Source organism: Erythrolamprus reginae, chromosome 3, assembly GCF_031021105.1.
Source record: "Erythrolamprus reginae isolate rEryReg1 chromosome 3, rEryReg1.hap1, whole genome shotgun sequence".
NCBI lineage: Eukaryota > Metazoa > Chordata > Lepidosauria > Squamata > Dipsadidae > Erythrolamprus > Erythrolamprus reginae.
Genome location: NC_091952.1, coordinates 154569776 through 154584251, shown reverse-complemented (window position 1 = coordinate 154584251; position 14476 = coordinate 154569776). Strand labels below are relative to the sequence as shown.

Genomic DNA, 14476 nt, shown 5'->3' with positions numbered 1-14476 from the left:
AGCCAGAGAACAGAGTTTGCCAATCAAGAGATGATAGGTTGGTGTCTATGAGGTCATAGTTGGCTTTTTTGAAGTTGTAATTGGGTGTCCCATCTTTAAGGTGATTTTTGTAATGGTGTAAATTGAGACAAAAGTCAATCATGCTGTCCTTTCTGTTAAAAAAGAGTTCTTTTATTTGTAATCCATAGATTAAGCTTAAGATGTTACAGAAGATGAGATCAAGGCAGTTGTTGAGTCTAGTGTTGTTAGTTACTAGTTGATCAAGTCCCCGATTAGTAACAGCATTGTATGGAGTTGCATGGATAGTTTCAGTCGTACATTCATTTATGGTCCAGGTAGATTGAGGTCACTAAGAGAGATAAGAGGGTATGGGCAGGAGGCTGCCCATGTTAGCAGTGGGATTTATTTGTTCGCATGTGTGAAGTTGTAGTCAGGGGCTCTATAACATCATAGGAAGTGAAGTTGGTATTTAAGGACAGTTTGCAGACGATGGTTTCAGGAAGAGTGAGTTCATGTGTAACTTGAATATTTTTTAGGTTTAGTGTATTTTTGTAGAAGACTACTCCGCCTCCTCTGTGGGTTTCACAGTCAGACCGGTAAACAGGATACTGTGATAATGGAGTCTGGGAGGGATGTGTTCAGCCATGTTTTGAAGACAAATATAATGTCAAATGTAGCAGTATTTAATAAAACAAGTTCATGCATTTTGTTTCTAATATTATTTTGTTTCTAATACTAGGAAAATATTAGAGATTAGCAATACTTTTGAGACCTCAAACTTTTTTTTTAAACTGATGTGCACATTTGCAATTATAAGAATGTGGTGGTTTTTTCTGAGGTTGGGAGGAACTTGAACAAATTGTCTGCCATTAAGGATCTAAAGTCTAAACAGTTGGGAGGCACCAGTTATCAAGCTAGATTTTCCCTTCCTAGTATACTGACGTATCTTTGTTTTCCATATAAGAGGACATAAAGCCAAATAAAACATGGAACCCGCCCTTCATTTATGCTATCTTATGTAGCTTTTGGAGCCTATTTGCGGTTTAGAGGCATTCTTGGAAAAATCCTTCAAAAATAAAGCATGAAATAAATTAAGGCGCTTGGCAAATTCTAAAAACTATAGAGCAAGAAGCAAAGCACTGCTCTATATCTAATAAACTCAATTTGCAAGTCAGGAAGATTCTCCACTACATATCTAATAATGTCTCTAAGTAGATATATGATTCAACCACATTTTCCCATCCCACTCCCTTTTCCCCATCTTGACTCATCAAGACTGACATTTAAGAGCTTGCAAGGATTTTCATTTGTCTAATTAAAGCATTTTTTAAAAAGCATTAGGGTACTCTCCTCCCACTATGCATGACCAAGTCGCTTATCATTGTATTTTCTAAAAATGCATGTTATTTTTATGTATATTTGGAATGTTCAATATATACTGCTCAAAAAAATAAAGGGAACATTCAAATAACACATCCTAGATCTGAATGAATTAAATATTCTCATTGAATACTTTGTTCTGTACAAAGTTGAGTGTGCACAACAGCATGTGAAATTGATTGTCAGTTGTATGCTACAACTACAATGAGCTACAGGTGAGAGCTGAGTGACAGATGAGGAACAAAGGTGAACAAGCTGCCCTAAAAGCTGGGAAATAATACACTGTAACTAAATCCTTTTAATTTTATTCTGCCAGTTTTTATAAAGCCACTTTTATACAAAATGCACTTTATATTAGACATCTCAAATGTGGTTTCAACTATTATTTCAGAACGCAAACCCATGTAAGTATTAAAAAGAACAGTATGTGTAGGATTTGAAATTAAATTCCTTCTTGGGATGAAATCAACTGAGGTTTCTTTGGAATGGCTGTCCACTTCTCTTCATTTGGAGGTAGCTTGGAAAAGGATTTGTTCCCAATAATGCATCCTTTCAAACTGAAGCATCTCTATGTTTTGCTATCAAGAACAACCCGCTAGAATAGATATTATCATAACCTAGTTTCCAAGTGGTAAAGGCACAATTTGTGAGCTCGAGGCAGGGATGGCTTCTAACTTACCTCAAATGAACTCTCTGCTGGTTCATTTCCTCCAGTGCTGCATGGGTGCATCTCATGGGTGCAGATGCATGCGCAGTGCTGAAAAATCAGGGGGGAAAATAAGCGAAAAATAAGATGGCAACCACTTGCACAGTCCCCAAAACTCAGCTTCTTCACATGTTCAGAAAAAAAGTCAACAAAAAAATCTATTAAAAAAAACACCAAGATGGCAACCGCAGGCACACTGCAGGAAACTTGGCTCCTGCACATGCTCAGAAGAAAAGAAAAAATCAAAAAAATAAAATAAAGATGGCGGCACCCACGGAGCAGCATCGAATAAACCTGTTCTGTGATGTCATTGTGATATCACCAGTGGGTCACTACCGGTTTGGGTGAACTGGTCTGAACCAGGAGGAATCTGGCTCTAGGCCAGAATTGGAAAACAACCCAGAGATTCTTTGCTAGATGGAACTGAGCCCAGGCATTGAAGCTGCAAAGTCCAAAGCAATATTCATATCTATTTATTCATAAGGTTTGGGGGTATCCACAAATGATCATGTGACCGAAGCCCCACGATTTTATACAGGACATTGTGTTAAAAAGGGTGGGATTTTGAATTGTGTGATCAGAACCACTGCCTTTTTAAACTCACCTACCCCTTTGTATGTACATCTCCATGCATTTGCAAACTGGCATTTTTTTTGAAAAAATAATTAAAATAAGAAGATTTTTCTTTCAAAGAATGCACGGTATATATTTTGGTTTATAATGTAGGTAAATACAGTGTTCCCTCGATTTTTGCGGGTTCGAACTTCGCGGGAAGTCTATACCACGGTTTTTCAAAAATATTAATTAAAAAATACTTTGCAGGGTTTTTCCCACCCGATGACGTCATATGTCATCGCCAAACTTTCGTCTGCCTTTAATAAAATTTTTTTTAATAAACTTTAATAAATAAACATGATGAGTAATAATCTGAATGGTTGCTAAGGGAATGGAAAATTGCAATTCAGGGGTTTAAAGTGTTAAGGGAAGGCTTGTGATACTGTTCATAGCAAAAAATAGTGTATCTACTTCCGCATCTCTACTTCGCGGAAATTCAACTTTCGCGGGCGGTCTCGGAACACATCCCCCGCGAAAATCGAGGGAACACTTGTATAAAGGAAATAGAGGTCTGTTAATCTTGGATGTTCTATCAGAATCAGCAAATAACAGAGTTGGAAGGTATTTTGGATGTCTTCTAGTCCAACTCCCTGCTTAAGCAGGGGACCCAGAAGTGAAATCCAGTAGGTTTTAACAGGCTCTGGAGAACTGATAGCAGAAATTTTGAGTAATGCGGAAAACCAGCAAATACCAACTGTAGCTGGCTCCAGAGTGGGGCGGGAATGAAGATTTTGCAACATCCTTCCTCCCCACTTTAGAATAGAGTTACAGTCTGTCAACCTTTGAGCTCTTTTGTAATAAGCAAATATTTCTGCTGCCTTTTCAGTGGAGCTGTATCAAGCAAGGTGAAAGAAGCTGCAGCATTCCCCCGCCTGCCTTAAAGAAACAGTTTTCAAACCTCTGAAATTGACTTCAACATTCCAGGTACTGTTGAAATCCGGTATGCTCCATCATATTGTTTTCTGAAGAAAGGTTACATCAATAGCTGAAATGCTGACGCTTCTTTATTCTGCCATGTTGAATAAAAGATAATAAAAACCATGAAAAAACTACAGGAGAATTACTTTCTTAAGGATACCAAGGAAAATGTTTGGCAGAGTTCTGAACAAAAAGGTATGAGAGGTAACAATAAGAAATTTTGGAAGAGCAATAAAGATTTCTGCTAGACAGAGACTGTGCACCCTAGATTTTCCCTTCAGGAGATCATAACCAAATTTATGGAAGGGAGAAAGAAAGTTGATTGTGAGTTAGAAGCATATTATAGCTTCATTTATAGAATGTTTTGCACAGTAAAAGACAACTGCTGAATGTGATAAGATGCAGAATGTGAACAAAAGGGTATATGAGATAAATAGAATGCTTAAGAAATAGTCCAGGGGACCATTTATTAAGGAGGAACTAAATCAAGAGGTGTGATGTTTTTCCTTGATATTGTAATGTATTTATGGATAACAATATAAGGATCGTGTTGTGTCAGAGATATGTTAACAACAGCTATAAATACTTTAATGCATAAAGGTGATGCCTTTTTGCTGGCGAAGAGAGATTCCAAATAATTTGCAGTGAATGTTAGACAAAATGGCTGATACAGTGAGAAATCTGGATTCAAAGATTATTTATTTATTGGATTTGTATGCCGCCCCTCTCCGCAGACTCGGGGCAGCTAACAACAGCAATAAAACAGTATATAACAAAATCCAATACTAAAAACAGTTAAAAACCCATTATATAAAAACCAATCATACATACAGACATACCATGCATAAAATTGTAAAGGCCTAGGGGGAAGTGTATCTCAGTTCCCCCATGCCTGGTGGCAGAGGTGGGTTTTAAGCAGCTTTTGAAAGGCAAGGAGGGTGGGGGCAATTCTATTCTCTGGGTCCCGTCAAGCGACATTGTTTGGTTGACGGGACCCGGAGAAGACCCACTTTGTGGGACCTAACTGGTCGCTGGGATTTGTGCAGCAGAAGGCGGTCCCTGAGGTAATCTGGTCCGGTGCCATGAAGGGCTTTATAGGTTATAACCAACACTTTGAATTGTGACCGGAAACTAATTGGCAACCAATGCAGACTGTGGAGTGTTGGTGTAACATGGGCATATTTGAGAAAGCCCATGATAGCTCTCGCAGCTGCATTCTGCACGATCTGAAGTTTCAAAGATTATGTTACAAAGATGAAAGATGTGTGTGACAGGGTAAATAAAAAGAAAAGTCAAGGGACATATAGAAATAGTGGCAATTTAAGCAAGTAGACAAATTTGTGAACCTTGCTAGAATGTTCACTAAAGGTGGGGAAATGTTTAAAATGTGCAAATAAGAGGTGGGTTCCTCCCAGTTCGCAGCAGTTCTATAAAACCAGTAGCAAACCGCTGATGATGTCATAGAGCCAGTTCTGTTGGTGCCAGTCTGTGGAATACACCATCTTTTTGGTTATTTATTTTTATTTATTTTATTTATTTATTTTGTCAAACAATTATAGGGTCGTAATTTGTACAAATAAAGCATTAGATAAGTAATGATAAAAAATAACAAAAGAAGACAATAGGACAGGGATGGTAGGCACAGTGGTGCACTTATGCACGCCCCTTACATACCTCTTAGAAATGGGGAGAGGTCAATTGTAGATAATCTAAGGTTAAAGGTTTTGGGATTAGGAGTAGAAACCACAGAATCAGGTGGTGCATTCCAGGCGTTGATTACTCGGTTGCTGAAGTTGTATTTTTTGCAGTCAAGTTTGGAGTGGTTGACATTTAGTTTAAATCGATTTCGTGCTCGTGTGTTGTTGCAGTTGAAGGTGAAGTAGTCGTTAACAGGTAGGACATTTTGGTATATGATTTTATGTTAGTGGGGCTGGTTTTTGCTTCTGCACATGCACAAAAGCTGAGTTTTTGGCACTGCGCATGCGCATACCTTGCCTGTGCCCGCATGGAAGGAAGTGAACCAGTGGCAAGGTAAGTGAGAACCCATCCCTGATCTACAACACTTATTAATATTAAAAAAAATTAAGATCTTTCGATACAGAATCTTCATGAGTCTAACATGCCTGGCAAGTTTTGTTTTAAGCTGTGCAGAAGTGATCATCTCTATCGCCCTTCCTCCCTCCCCCTCCACCCTCTCTCCTATATATATAGTTTATTCAAAGAACATAAGCCTTCACAAAACTCAGCTTGCTTCTATCTGCATTTCTAACAAATAAAACCTTTTTAAAAATGTGGCATTTTTCTCTTAAATTTCTTCACACAATATCCTGAAAAGACAAATCTTGATCTGTCTCTTTCTCATTAAGACACTCAATATATATCTTGTATTACCATAATCATGTGTGATTCCACGATCATAATAAGACCCAATTGAAAAGTAAATCAGGTTTTGGATGTTTTCTTTGGGTGTCTGATCCTAAATATGTTGTTGTAACTTTACAATTATTGGTAAATTATCAGTTACAAGATTTAAGTGTAGTTCCACTTTTAAATCTGTAAGTTACAAAGTGTACGAATGCATCCCATAATCTACAAACAGACTAAAGAATTGTCTCCCAGATGTGTCCCATTACATTTACAGATGGCAGAGAAGCCTAAATTTTGTCCATGTGATCTTGGAGATGTGTTTGATTATCAACCTCTTGGATGTGAAGTGTCAATTGAACATATTAAAGCCTATGTGAAGAAGCCCTCTTTTCAGACTAATGCAGCTATACTTGTGATTCATGACATATTTGGATGGCAACTCCCAAATCTTAGATACATTGCTGATTTGATTGCTTCCAATGGCTACATGTAAGAAATAGATTTTATTTTTTCTCCATCATAATCTTCTCTCTTTTGTGTAGTGTGATTCTTAATTCAAGGTGCCTTCTAATTTGTCGATTTATATACAGTATGTATATCCAAGCTTATATATTATGTAATGGAATAGATATGTAGAATTATTATTTTTATTATTATTATTATTATTATTATTATTATTATTATTATTTAGATTTGTATGCCGCCCCTCTCCGCAGACTCATAGCACAGCATATGAAATGCAAAATAATAACAATAATTTGCACCCTGAGCTGATTTACCTGGTTGTTAGCTTTATAAAATAAAATAAAACCTGTCCAAATTAAATAGCTAATAACTTGATTGATTGACCGATTTTCAATTATCAATTCAGTAAGCTAATATTTAGATGCAAAGAACAACTAATATTATACATGATAACTTATATAGGATATAAATTCATATTTACATTTAAAAGCAGGTAACTACATATATCTACCCAGTCATTTGATCTGTTGGTTTTCCTGGGATGATTTTCCATATAGGAATTTTTTTTCTTTGTATGCACAATGGTGAAATCAAGAAAGTTGCTGACATAAATTAGTTATGTAACCTATTGCCATGCATCAGCATTCAAACAGATCAATCATTGACTACACCGATCATATATTTTAATCTAGTGACAATAATACAGTTTCTGCTTCTCTCGTGAAAGCATCTGGTGAATATGGGATTAGGCTTTATTTATTTATTTGCTAGTCATCCAATTTAACAACTCTCACTGTTTAAGGCATGTTATTGTTCTTTTCTCCCAGCAAATTTTTGTAAAAGTGAGTGAATTGTCTGCGTTATAGATGACTATTAAATAAGAAAGGTTTTAATGAATGATTTTGTTTTTAATTTTTTGTGCAGTACAATTTGTCCAGACTTTTTTAAGGGAGGAGAACCTTGGAAACCATCTAATGATATGTCTGGAATAAATGAATGGCTAAAAACACGAGATCCCAAAAATATAGATAGGTAAGGTTTTATTTTGAAAGGTATTTACCTTTTTTTTGTACACACACACACATCTATCAAAACATACAGACAAACACAGACAAACCCTCTTCAGATCCTGCACATTTTAATATATCTTAGTTTGTATCTCCTACACTTTTTTCAGCCAGCTTCAGCAAAATGCTCTGAAAAATACTGTTTAGTGGAAATGGTTAAGGTGCTGGCCTAGAAAGCAAAAGACTATGAGTTCTTAGCTTTCTTTAGGCATGAAAGCTGAGGCTGGTGGTGTGTGCCCCGATATTTCCCAGCCTACCAGCCAGGGTCCCAGAGAGGAAGCTGGGAAGGCGAGTCTCCTGTCATGTGCCATCCTAGAGTGCAGTCCCTGGGGTGGTGGCGGTCTTGGCGGGGCAGGGAGAAAGTGGCGCTGCCTAGAGAATTGGGTGGTCTTTGAGCCTCGCCAGGAAGGTAAGCTCCACGGAGCCGGAATAGGTGGAAGGTGACCTTCCTGTAGCATTCCCCTCCCCTCTTTGGATTACCTGCAAGGGGGGAAGTTCTGCCTTTTCAGAAATGGATGGGTGCATGTGCAGCAGCCCCGGGACATGTGCTTACTCTTCCACCGCCCTTCTCAGCATCTGCATTTTCACCAAGGGCCACCCTGCCACCTACTGGCCGGCAGGGGAGGGCTGGACTCCAACCTCGGAAGACAAGAGGGAAAGGGGGACTGCCGGGAAGTGTACGTGGAAGACTGCCAAGCATGGCAGGAATACGGGGGAGGGAGTAGGCTGTTAGTTCCCTTCCCCACTGCCCTGACATGCTTTCCTGCCTACCATGTGAACTCTTAGTGCTCCCTGCCACCCCCTTGCGGCCTCCTTGCCTTTTAGCACCCTCCTGCCACCCCACCCCCTTGCCTCTTAGTGCCTCCCTAAGTCATCCCACCGCGCTCAGCGGGTGGTAGCATCCACTTTGGAAACTACTGTGCTAGAACAAAGGGATGTAAAAGATACAGGCCTTGTACTTCCTGCTCCTTTTTGCGGCCATCTAAGAACTATGTAAATATTTAAATATTCTAATGTAAATAGTTCACCCAAAGTTCACATCTGTATGAAAGTTACTGATTGGTTACTGTGTTCAAGCGGGAAAATGTAACAAGTGTCAACTGCCATTTGCTGCAGAGAGAGAAAGTATAAATAGTTGCCAAAATACCGCACTTTCTCTCTAATCTTTTAGAGCACTACTGAATGTACTAGTGAATACTCTGCCAAATAAACCATTCTGATTTCCAGAGTCAATTCTCCATTGCCTTTATATCACTGGCGACGAGGGAGTCGAGCCGACGCGTGCTCCACGACTATGGAGGCCTCATCTGTAGCCAGGGCTCCAGACCTTTTTGATCCCCAAAAAAACACCTAGCAGACTTACATGGCCAAATTTGATAAAAGACAGGAAAAAAGAATTGCAGGGAAAGGGGGAAACCTCTATAGAGCACCTTTCAGCCACCTTTACCCTGTAGGGAGCTTCCACTACCTGTTTTGTGAATACAAGGAGCCCTTTCCATTCATGAAATGGTTATCCTGGGTCCATCTGTGTGTGCTTTTATGTATTTTCCTCCTCCTGAGATTACTATTTTTCTGGTTGATTGCTTTGCTGACATACTTTTTTTGTGTCTTAGAGAAATCGGTGTGGTCTTGAAATATTTGAAGGAAAAATGTAATGTGACAAGGATGGGAGTCATTGGCTTCTGTTGGGGTGGATCTGCTGTACATCATTTGATGTTGAACTATATTATATTTTCTGCAGGCGTGTCCCTCTATGGTATGTGTTCAATGCAATGGAGGTTGTGCAGTTTATTATCTTCAAGGAAATGATAGATAATATAAAAATAGGTGATATAAATACATTGTGTTCTGTCGGGCTCTCTGGTAGAATCCTCCAAAAAATTCACAGGTACAAATTTCAGACACACACACGTTTGAAAATTCAAAACAATGTTCTTTATAATGAAAATTTACTTAAACTAAGCCCTCTTTTGGTATAGCAAAGAGCACTCGTCTCCAAACAAACTGGTAATTTATCTAAGTCCCTTATCAGTCCTGTGATACTTAGCTTGCAGCTGTGAGGCAATTCAAAGTACTTCTTTCACAAAGTGAAACACACTTTGCTCTGGTTTAGTTTCAAAGCAGAGAAAAATCAGCACACAAAAAGTCAAAGTCAGTAAAGCAGTCATGAAACACACCAAACGATCAGATAATCCTCCACAATGGCCAAACCCACAGGCTGCTATTTATAGCAGTCTCACTAATGACCACAGCCCCACCCAACCACAGGTGGCCTCATTTTCTTTGATAATAATCTCTCAGTTGTTGTTGCCTATGCATCGCTCTCCGCATGCGTGGCTGTATCATTAACTCTTGTTCTGAATCCAAGGAGGAGCTAGATAATTGATCTCCTTCTGAGCTGTCTGCCACATTCTCCTCCTTCCTGTCACTCATGTCTTCTTGGTCAGAGGAGCCTTCATCATCCGATTCCACCGGGGGCAAAACAGGCCTGCAGCATGTGGATGTCTCCCCCACATCCAAAATCCTTGGGGCAGGAGCTGGGCCAGAGCTAACCACAACAGATTGGGATATGTTTTCATGAAAAATCTATTAGGGAATAGATTTTTAGATAGAATAGATAGAATTCCATACTAGGAATTTTGGGTCTTGCACAATTATTGGCAGAGTCAGTGTTCACATTCTAAGGCAAGCAGGGATTGAATATCAGCCATGAGTCCTTTCTTGCCCTACTTTTTACTCCAACAGGAACATTATGCTAGTCTGGACTAATGGATCATTCTTGCTATGATATTATAGGGCTCTTCATATACACAACTTACTTTTCAAGTCTATATTTATCAGCAGAAGATTAAGTGAAATAAATACTATAAATGGGTAGTTTGGGGGTAATGTGTCTGAATTTGAACTGTTTGTATGACACAAAAGGGTTTTTTGTGATGCCATTCAGTACTAATATATTGGTTTTAATATAGCTTTTGGTCAAATATATTTTAGGATCTGTCAGTTTAATGGAGGACAATTTCAACCTGAAAAATCCCACATTTTTCATTGTTGCAGAGAAGGATGAGTACATGCCTCTTGAACAGGTAAGATATTGTTCTGGATGCTGAATTTAGAATCACATCTCACATGTACAAGCAGTATAACAATCAACAGTATCAGTGGGAATAGATTTGTGATTATTTATTCTGATGGATGCAATTGATGATTCTTTCTGATACCTGGCCCCAAACATACCTAAATGTAACATTATTGTATGTATTCCAGCAATTTCCCCCCTTGTAAAAGAGTTACTCCTCAACAAGGGGTCTGGAAAGAAACATTATTCTGTAAAAGATTTAGACTGTCTGGGGACTCAGAGGCTAAAGAATCTGCTTCATGAGAGGGAAATGTTGCTTTGTGAATTCAGAAATAATAATGCTTGGGATTAATGAGAGAAGGCAAATTACCGTATTTTCCAATGCATAATATGCACCTTTCTCCCTCTAAAAGAGGGTGGAAAATTGTGCGTGTCTTACACACCGAATACAGCCATTTTTGGCCTCCAAAAACTCCAGCCCTTTTTTGCAAAAATGGGGTGCGCAGAAGGTTTGGGAGGCCTGTAGCCTGCTTTCTGAAAAATGGACTAAAAAGGGACATTTTTTGCAAAACCAGGGGTATTTTTGCCTTTCCCCCAGCCCCCAGAAGCACTCTGCAAACTTCCAGGACTGTCTGCACAACTGGTTTTGCAAAAAATGGGATGCGCAGAGGGATTGGAAGACCTGCAGAGTGCTCTTGGTGGCTGGAGAATGCTAAAATGCCCGTTTTTGTGAAAAATGGGGCATGCAGAGGGTTTGGGATGCTTGCAGAATACTTTTATTATTATTATTTATTATTATTTATTGGATTTGTATGCCGCCCCTCTCCGTAGACTCAGGGCGGCTAACAACAATAGTACAAAACATCATGTAAATCCAATACTAAAACTAATACTAAAACAATTAAAAAACCCTTATTTGTAAAAACCAAACATACATACAAACAAACATACCATGCATAAATTGTAAAGGCCTAGGGGGAAAGAATATCTCAGTTCCCTCATGCCTGATGGCAGAGGTGAGTTTTAAGGAGTTTACGAAAGGCGAGGAGGGTGGGGGTAATTCTAATCTCCGGGGGGAGTTGGTTCCAGAGGACCGGGGCCACCACAGAGAAGGCTCTTCCCCTGGGGCCCACCAAATGACATTGTTTTATTGACGGGACCCGGAGAAGGCCCACTCTGTGGGACCTAACCGGTCACTGGGATTCGTGCGGCAGAAGGTGGTCTCGTAGATACCCTGGTCCGGTGCCATGACCAACACTTTGAATAGGTGATGACCAACACTTTGAATTGTGACCGGAAATTGATCAGCAACCAATGCAGACTGTGGAGTGTTGGTGTTACATGGGCATTTTTGAGAAAGCCCATGATTGCTCTCGCAGCTGCATTCTGCACGATCTGAAGTTTCTGAACACTTTTCAAAGGTAGCCCCATGTAGAGAGCGTTACAGTAGTTGAGCCTTGAGGTGATGAGGGCATGAGTGACTGTGAGCAGTGACCCCCAGTCCAAACGCCCCCCTCGCCACAGCTGAAAGATGTTTCTCTAATGTGAGCTGTGGATCGAGGAGGATGCCCAAGTTGTGGACCCTCTCCGAGGGGGTCAATAATTCCCCCCCCAGGGTGATGGATGGACAGATGGAATTGTCTTTGGGAGGCAAAACCCACAGCCACTCCGTCTTATCAGGGTTGAGTTTGAGTCTGTTGACACCCATCCAGACCCCAACAGCCTCCAGACACCGGCACATCACTTCCACTGCTTTGTTGACTGGACATGGGGTGGAGATGTAAAGCTGGGTATCATCAGCGTACTGATGATACCTCACCCCATGCCCTTGGATGATCTCACCCAGCGGTTTCATGTAGATATTGAATAGCAGGGGGGGGAGAGGACCGACCCCTGAGGCACCCCACAAGGGAGAGGGGTCTGGGGAGGGCAAAACCTTTTTTTCCTTACTTACCTCTTTGAAATCTTGATGCATCTTATATACCGGTGTGTCTTATAGTCCAAAAAATACAGTAAGCAATCCTTGCAATCCTAGTGAAAAACTTAAAATAACTTTATGAATCACAAGATTTTCATATTTTTAAGATACAGAATTCAAAATCTTCATATAGGACAAAATAATAATTGGCTTCTAGAACTCTGGCTACCATTTTAGATCTTTAGCTGCACCCCCTTTGTGTGATCATGTAAACTCATGTTAATCATTAAAATGTACACCCAAAAATGACACTATAGAATTTGAGTCCCAGGATACCGAATTGCAATATACAGTATTTCTATTTAATTACTGTACCTGTTAAGATCAGGATATCACAGGAAGCATATAGGCTGAGCCTGAGGACATAAATATCTCAACTCCCAATGAGATGAGAGAACATAAGGGGGCTCTGGAGATGACATCATGAACATAATTTAATATCATAATAAAAAGGACTTTTCTGTTTCAGTATATTCAGGCAACAAAGAAGTTGGAACAACAATGCAAAGTTGATTTTGAAGTGAAAATATATCCTGGACAGACACATGGCTTTGTGCACCGCAAGAGAGAAGATATTAATCCTCAAGATAAACCTTACATTGAAGAAGCGAGGAGGGATATGTTGGCCTGGCTGTGTAAATATATGTAGTAATTGGTGTACTCAATCAAAATATGAAATCTCCTCCCCTAGATAGCATACCTACCAGAATCAGGTTTAAGAATGGAAATATGGTTCTTTGTTCTTACATGCAAACTTGTATTATACTTTCCCGTCCAATACCATGCTGTCAAATCAGCAAACAAACCAAATATGATATGCCAACTTTGATCATGGAGCTATCATCTGAATTACATGGAGCAATTAATATACTAAAGTCTCCCCACAATTACCTCATAGGAACTGTTCTAGAAGGGCACAAGATAAAAATTATGGCTTGAGAAAATGGATCTTGGGATTCTTTTGCAAGCCAATGGCTTTAATATTTTTTTCAAAAATTGCTTTTAGAGTAAGAATTGTTCATAAAACAAAATGCTGTATTTTTTACTGATAGCATGTTCACAAAGACAAATCCCTTGTGTGTCCAGTCACACTCGGCCTCTTCTCTTCTCTTCTCTTCTCTTCTCTTCTCTTCCCTTCTCTTCTATTCTGTTATATTATATTATATTCCTAACAGTTAAGATATCCCTGAATCCCAATGGGATTGGGCAACAAAGATGTCCAAATGAATGAATGAATAAACAAACAAACAAACAAACAAACAAACAAATGTGGAGATATTTTAAATCTGTTTTCCATGCTGATTCCTTCCTTCAATAAACTTTTAAATTTTTATATCAGTTCAGTGGATATCTAGAAGTAATTTTAGAACACTTACTTTACAAAACTTCCAAAATCATGTTACATTAATATTTTTAAATTATGCAAACACAAACATAGGCTTTCAGATTTTTCAACAGCTTTCGTCAAGCTGATTAACAAGCCAAGAGAAACGGGCTGATGAGAAAAAGTGACTGACCTCCAGGGCATGGAAGCTGCAAGCATTTTGCTGTGACGTTCCATACTATTTCTTGGTCCAGATTGGAGAATCAAATCAAACGGTGGAGCCATGTAAAGATGTTTTGTTTGTTTGTCTGTTTTAAATCTCTTTTTGATCAGTTTCATTGAATAATTCCTCCTCCTGTGGCCTCCTGCGTCTTGTAGCTTAAAACAAGGAGAAAATCTTATCTTGGGTGTAAGAAAAAAACCCATGAGACCAGAAATAAAAGGAAAAAATTGCAAATAAAAGCAAAAAGTGGGGGACGATATACGTATTGGACCGGAGAGATCATGGGAAATAGTACAAATATCTCTAGGGTAACTAATCTGTATAGAATATAGCATTTTTATCCATTTTTCACTC

The 14476-nt window shown here is 39.2% G+C and overlaps 1 protein-coding gene across 3 annotated transcripts; it reads left to right on the top strand.

The window, feature by feature from the left end:
* Window positions 1–3491: 3491 nt before the first annotated feature.
* Window positions 3492–13913, top strand: LOC139164656 (carboxymethylenebutenolidase homolog). 3 transcript variants are annotated; one of them, XM_070747066.1, is made up of 6 exons: window positions 3492–3625; window positions 6261–6475; window positions 7376–7483; window positions 9132–9274; window positions 10513–10604; window positions 13045–13913. In XM_070747066.1, the coding sequence occupies exons 2-6, from the start codon at window positions 6261–6263 to the stop codon at window positions 13222–13224; spliced, it is 738 nt and encodes a 245-aa protein (XP_070603167.1). In that variant the 5' UTR covers window positions 3492–3625; the 3' UTR covers window positions 13225–13913. The 3 variants fall into 3 exon arrangements, with proteins under 3 accessions (XP_070603167.1, XP_070603166.1, XP_070603169.1); XM_070747065.1 differs by having other exon boundaries at window positions 3515–3814; XM_070747068.1 differs by having other exon boundaries at window positions 3520–3641.
* The last annotated feature ends 563 nt before the right edge of the window (window positions 13914–14476 follow it).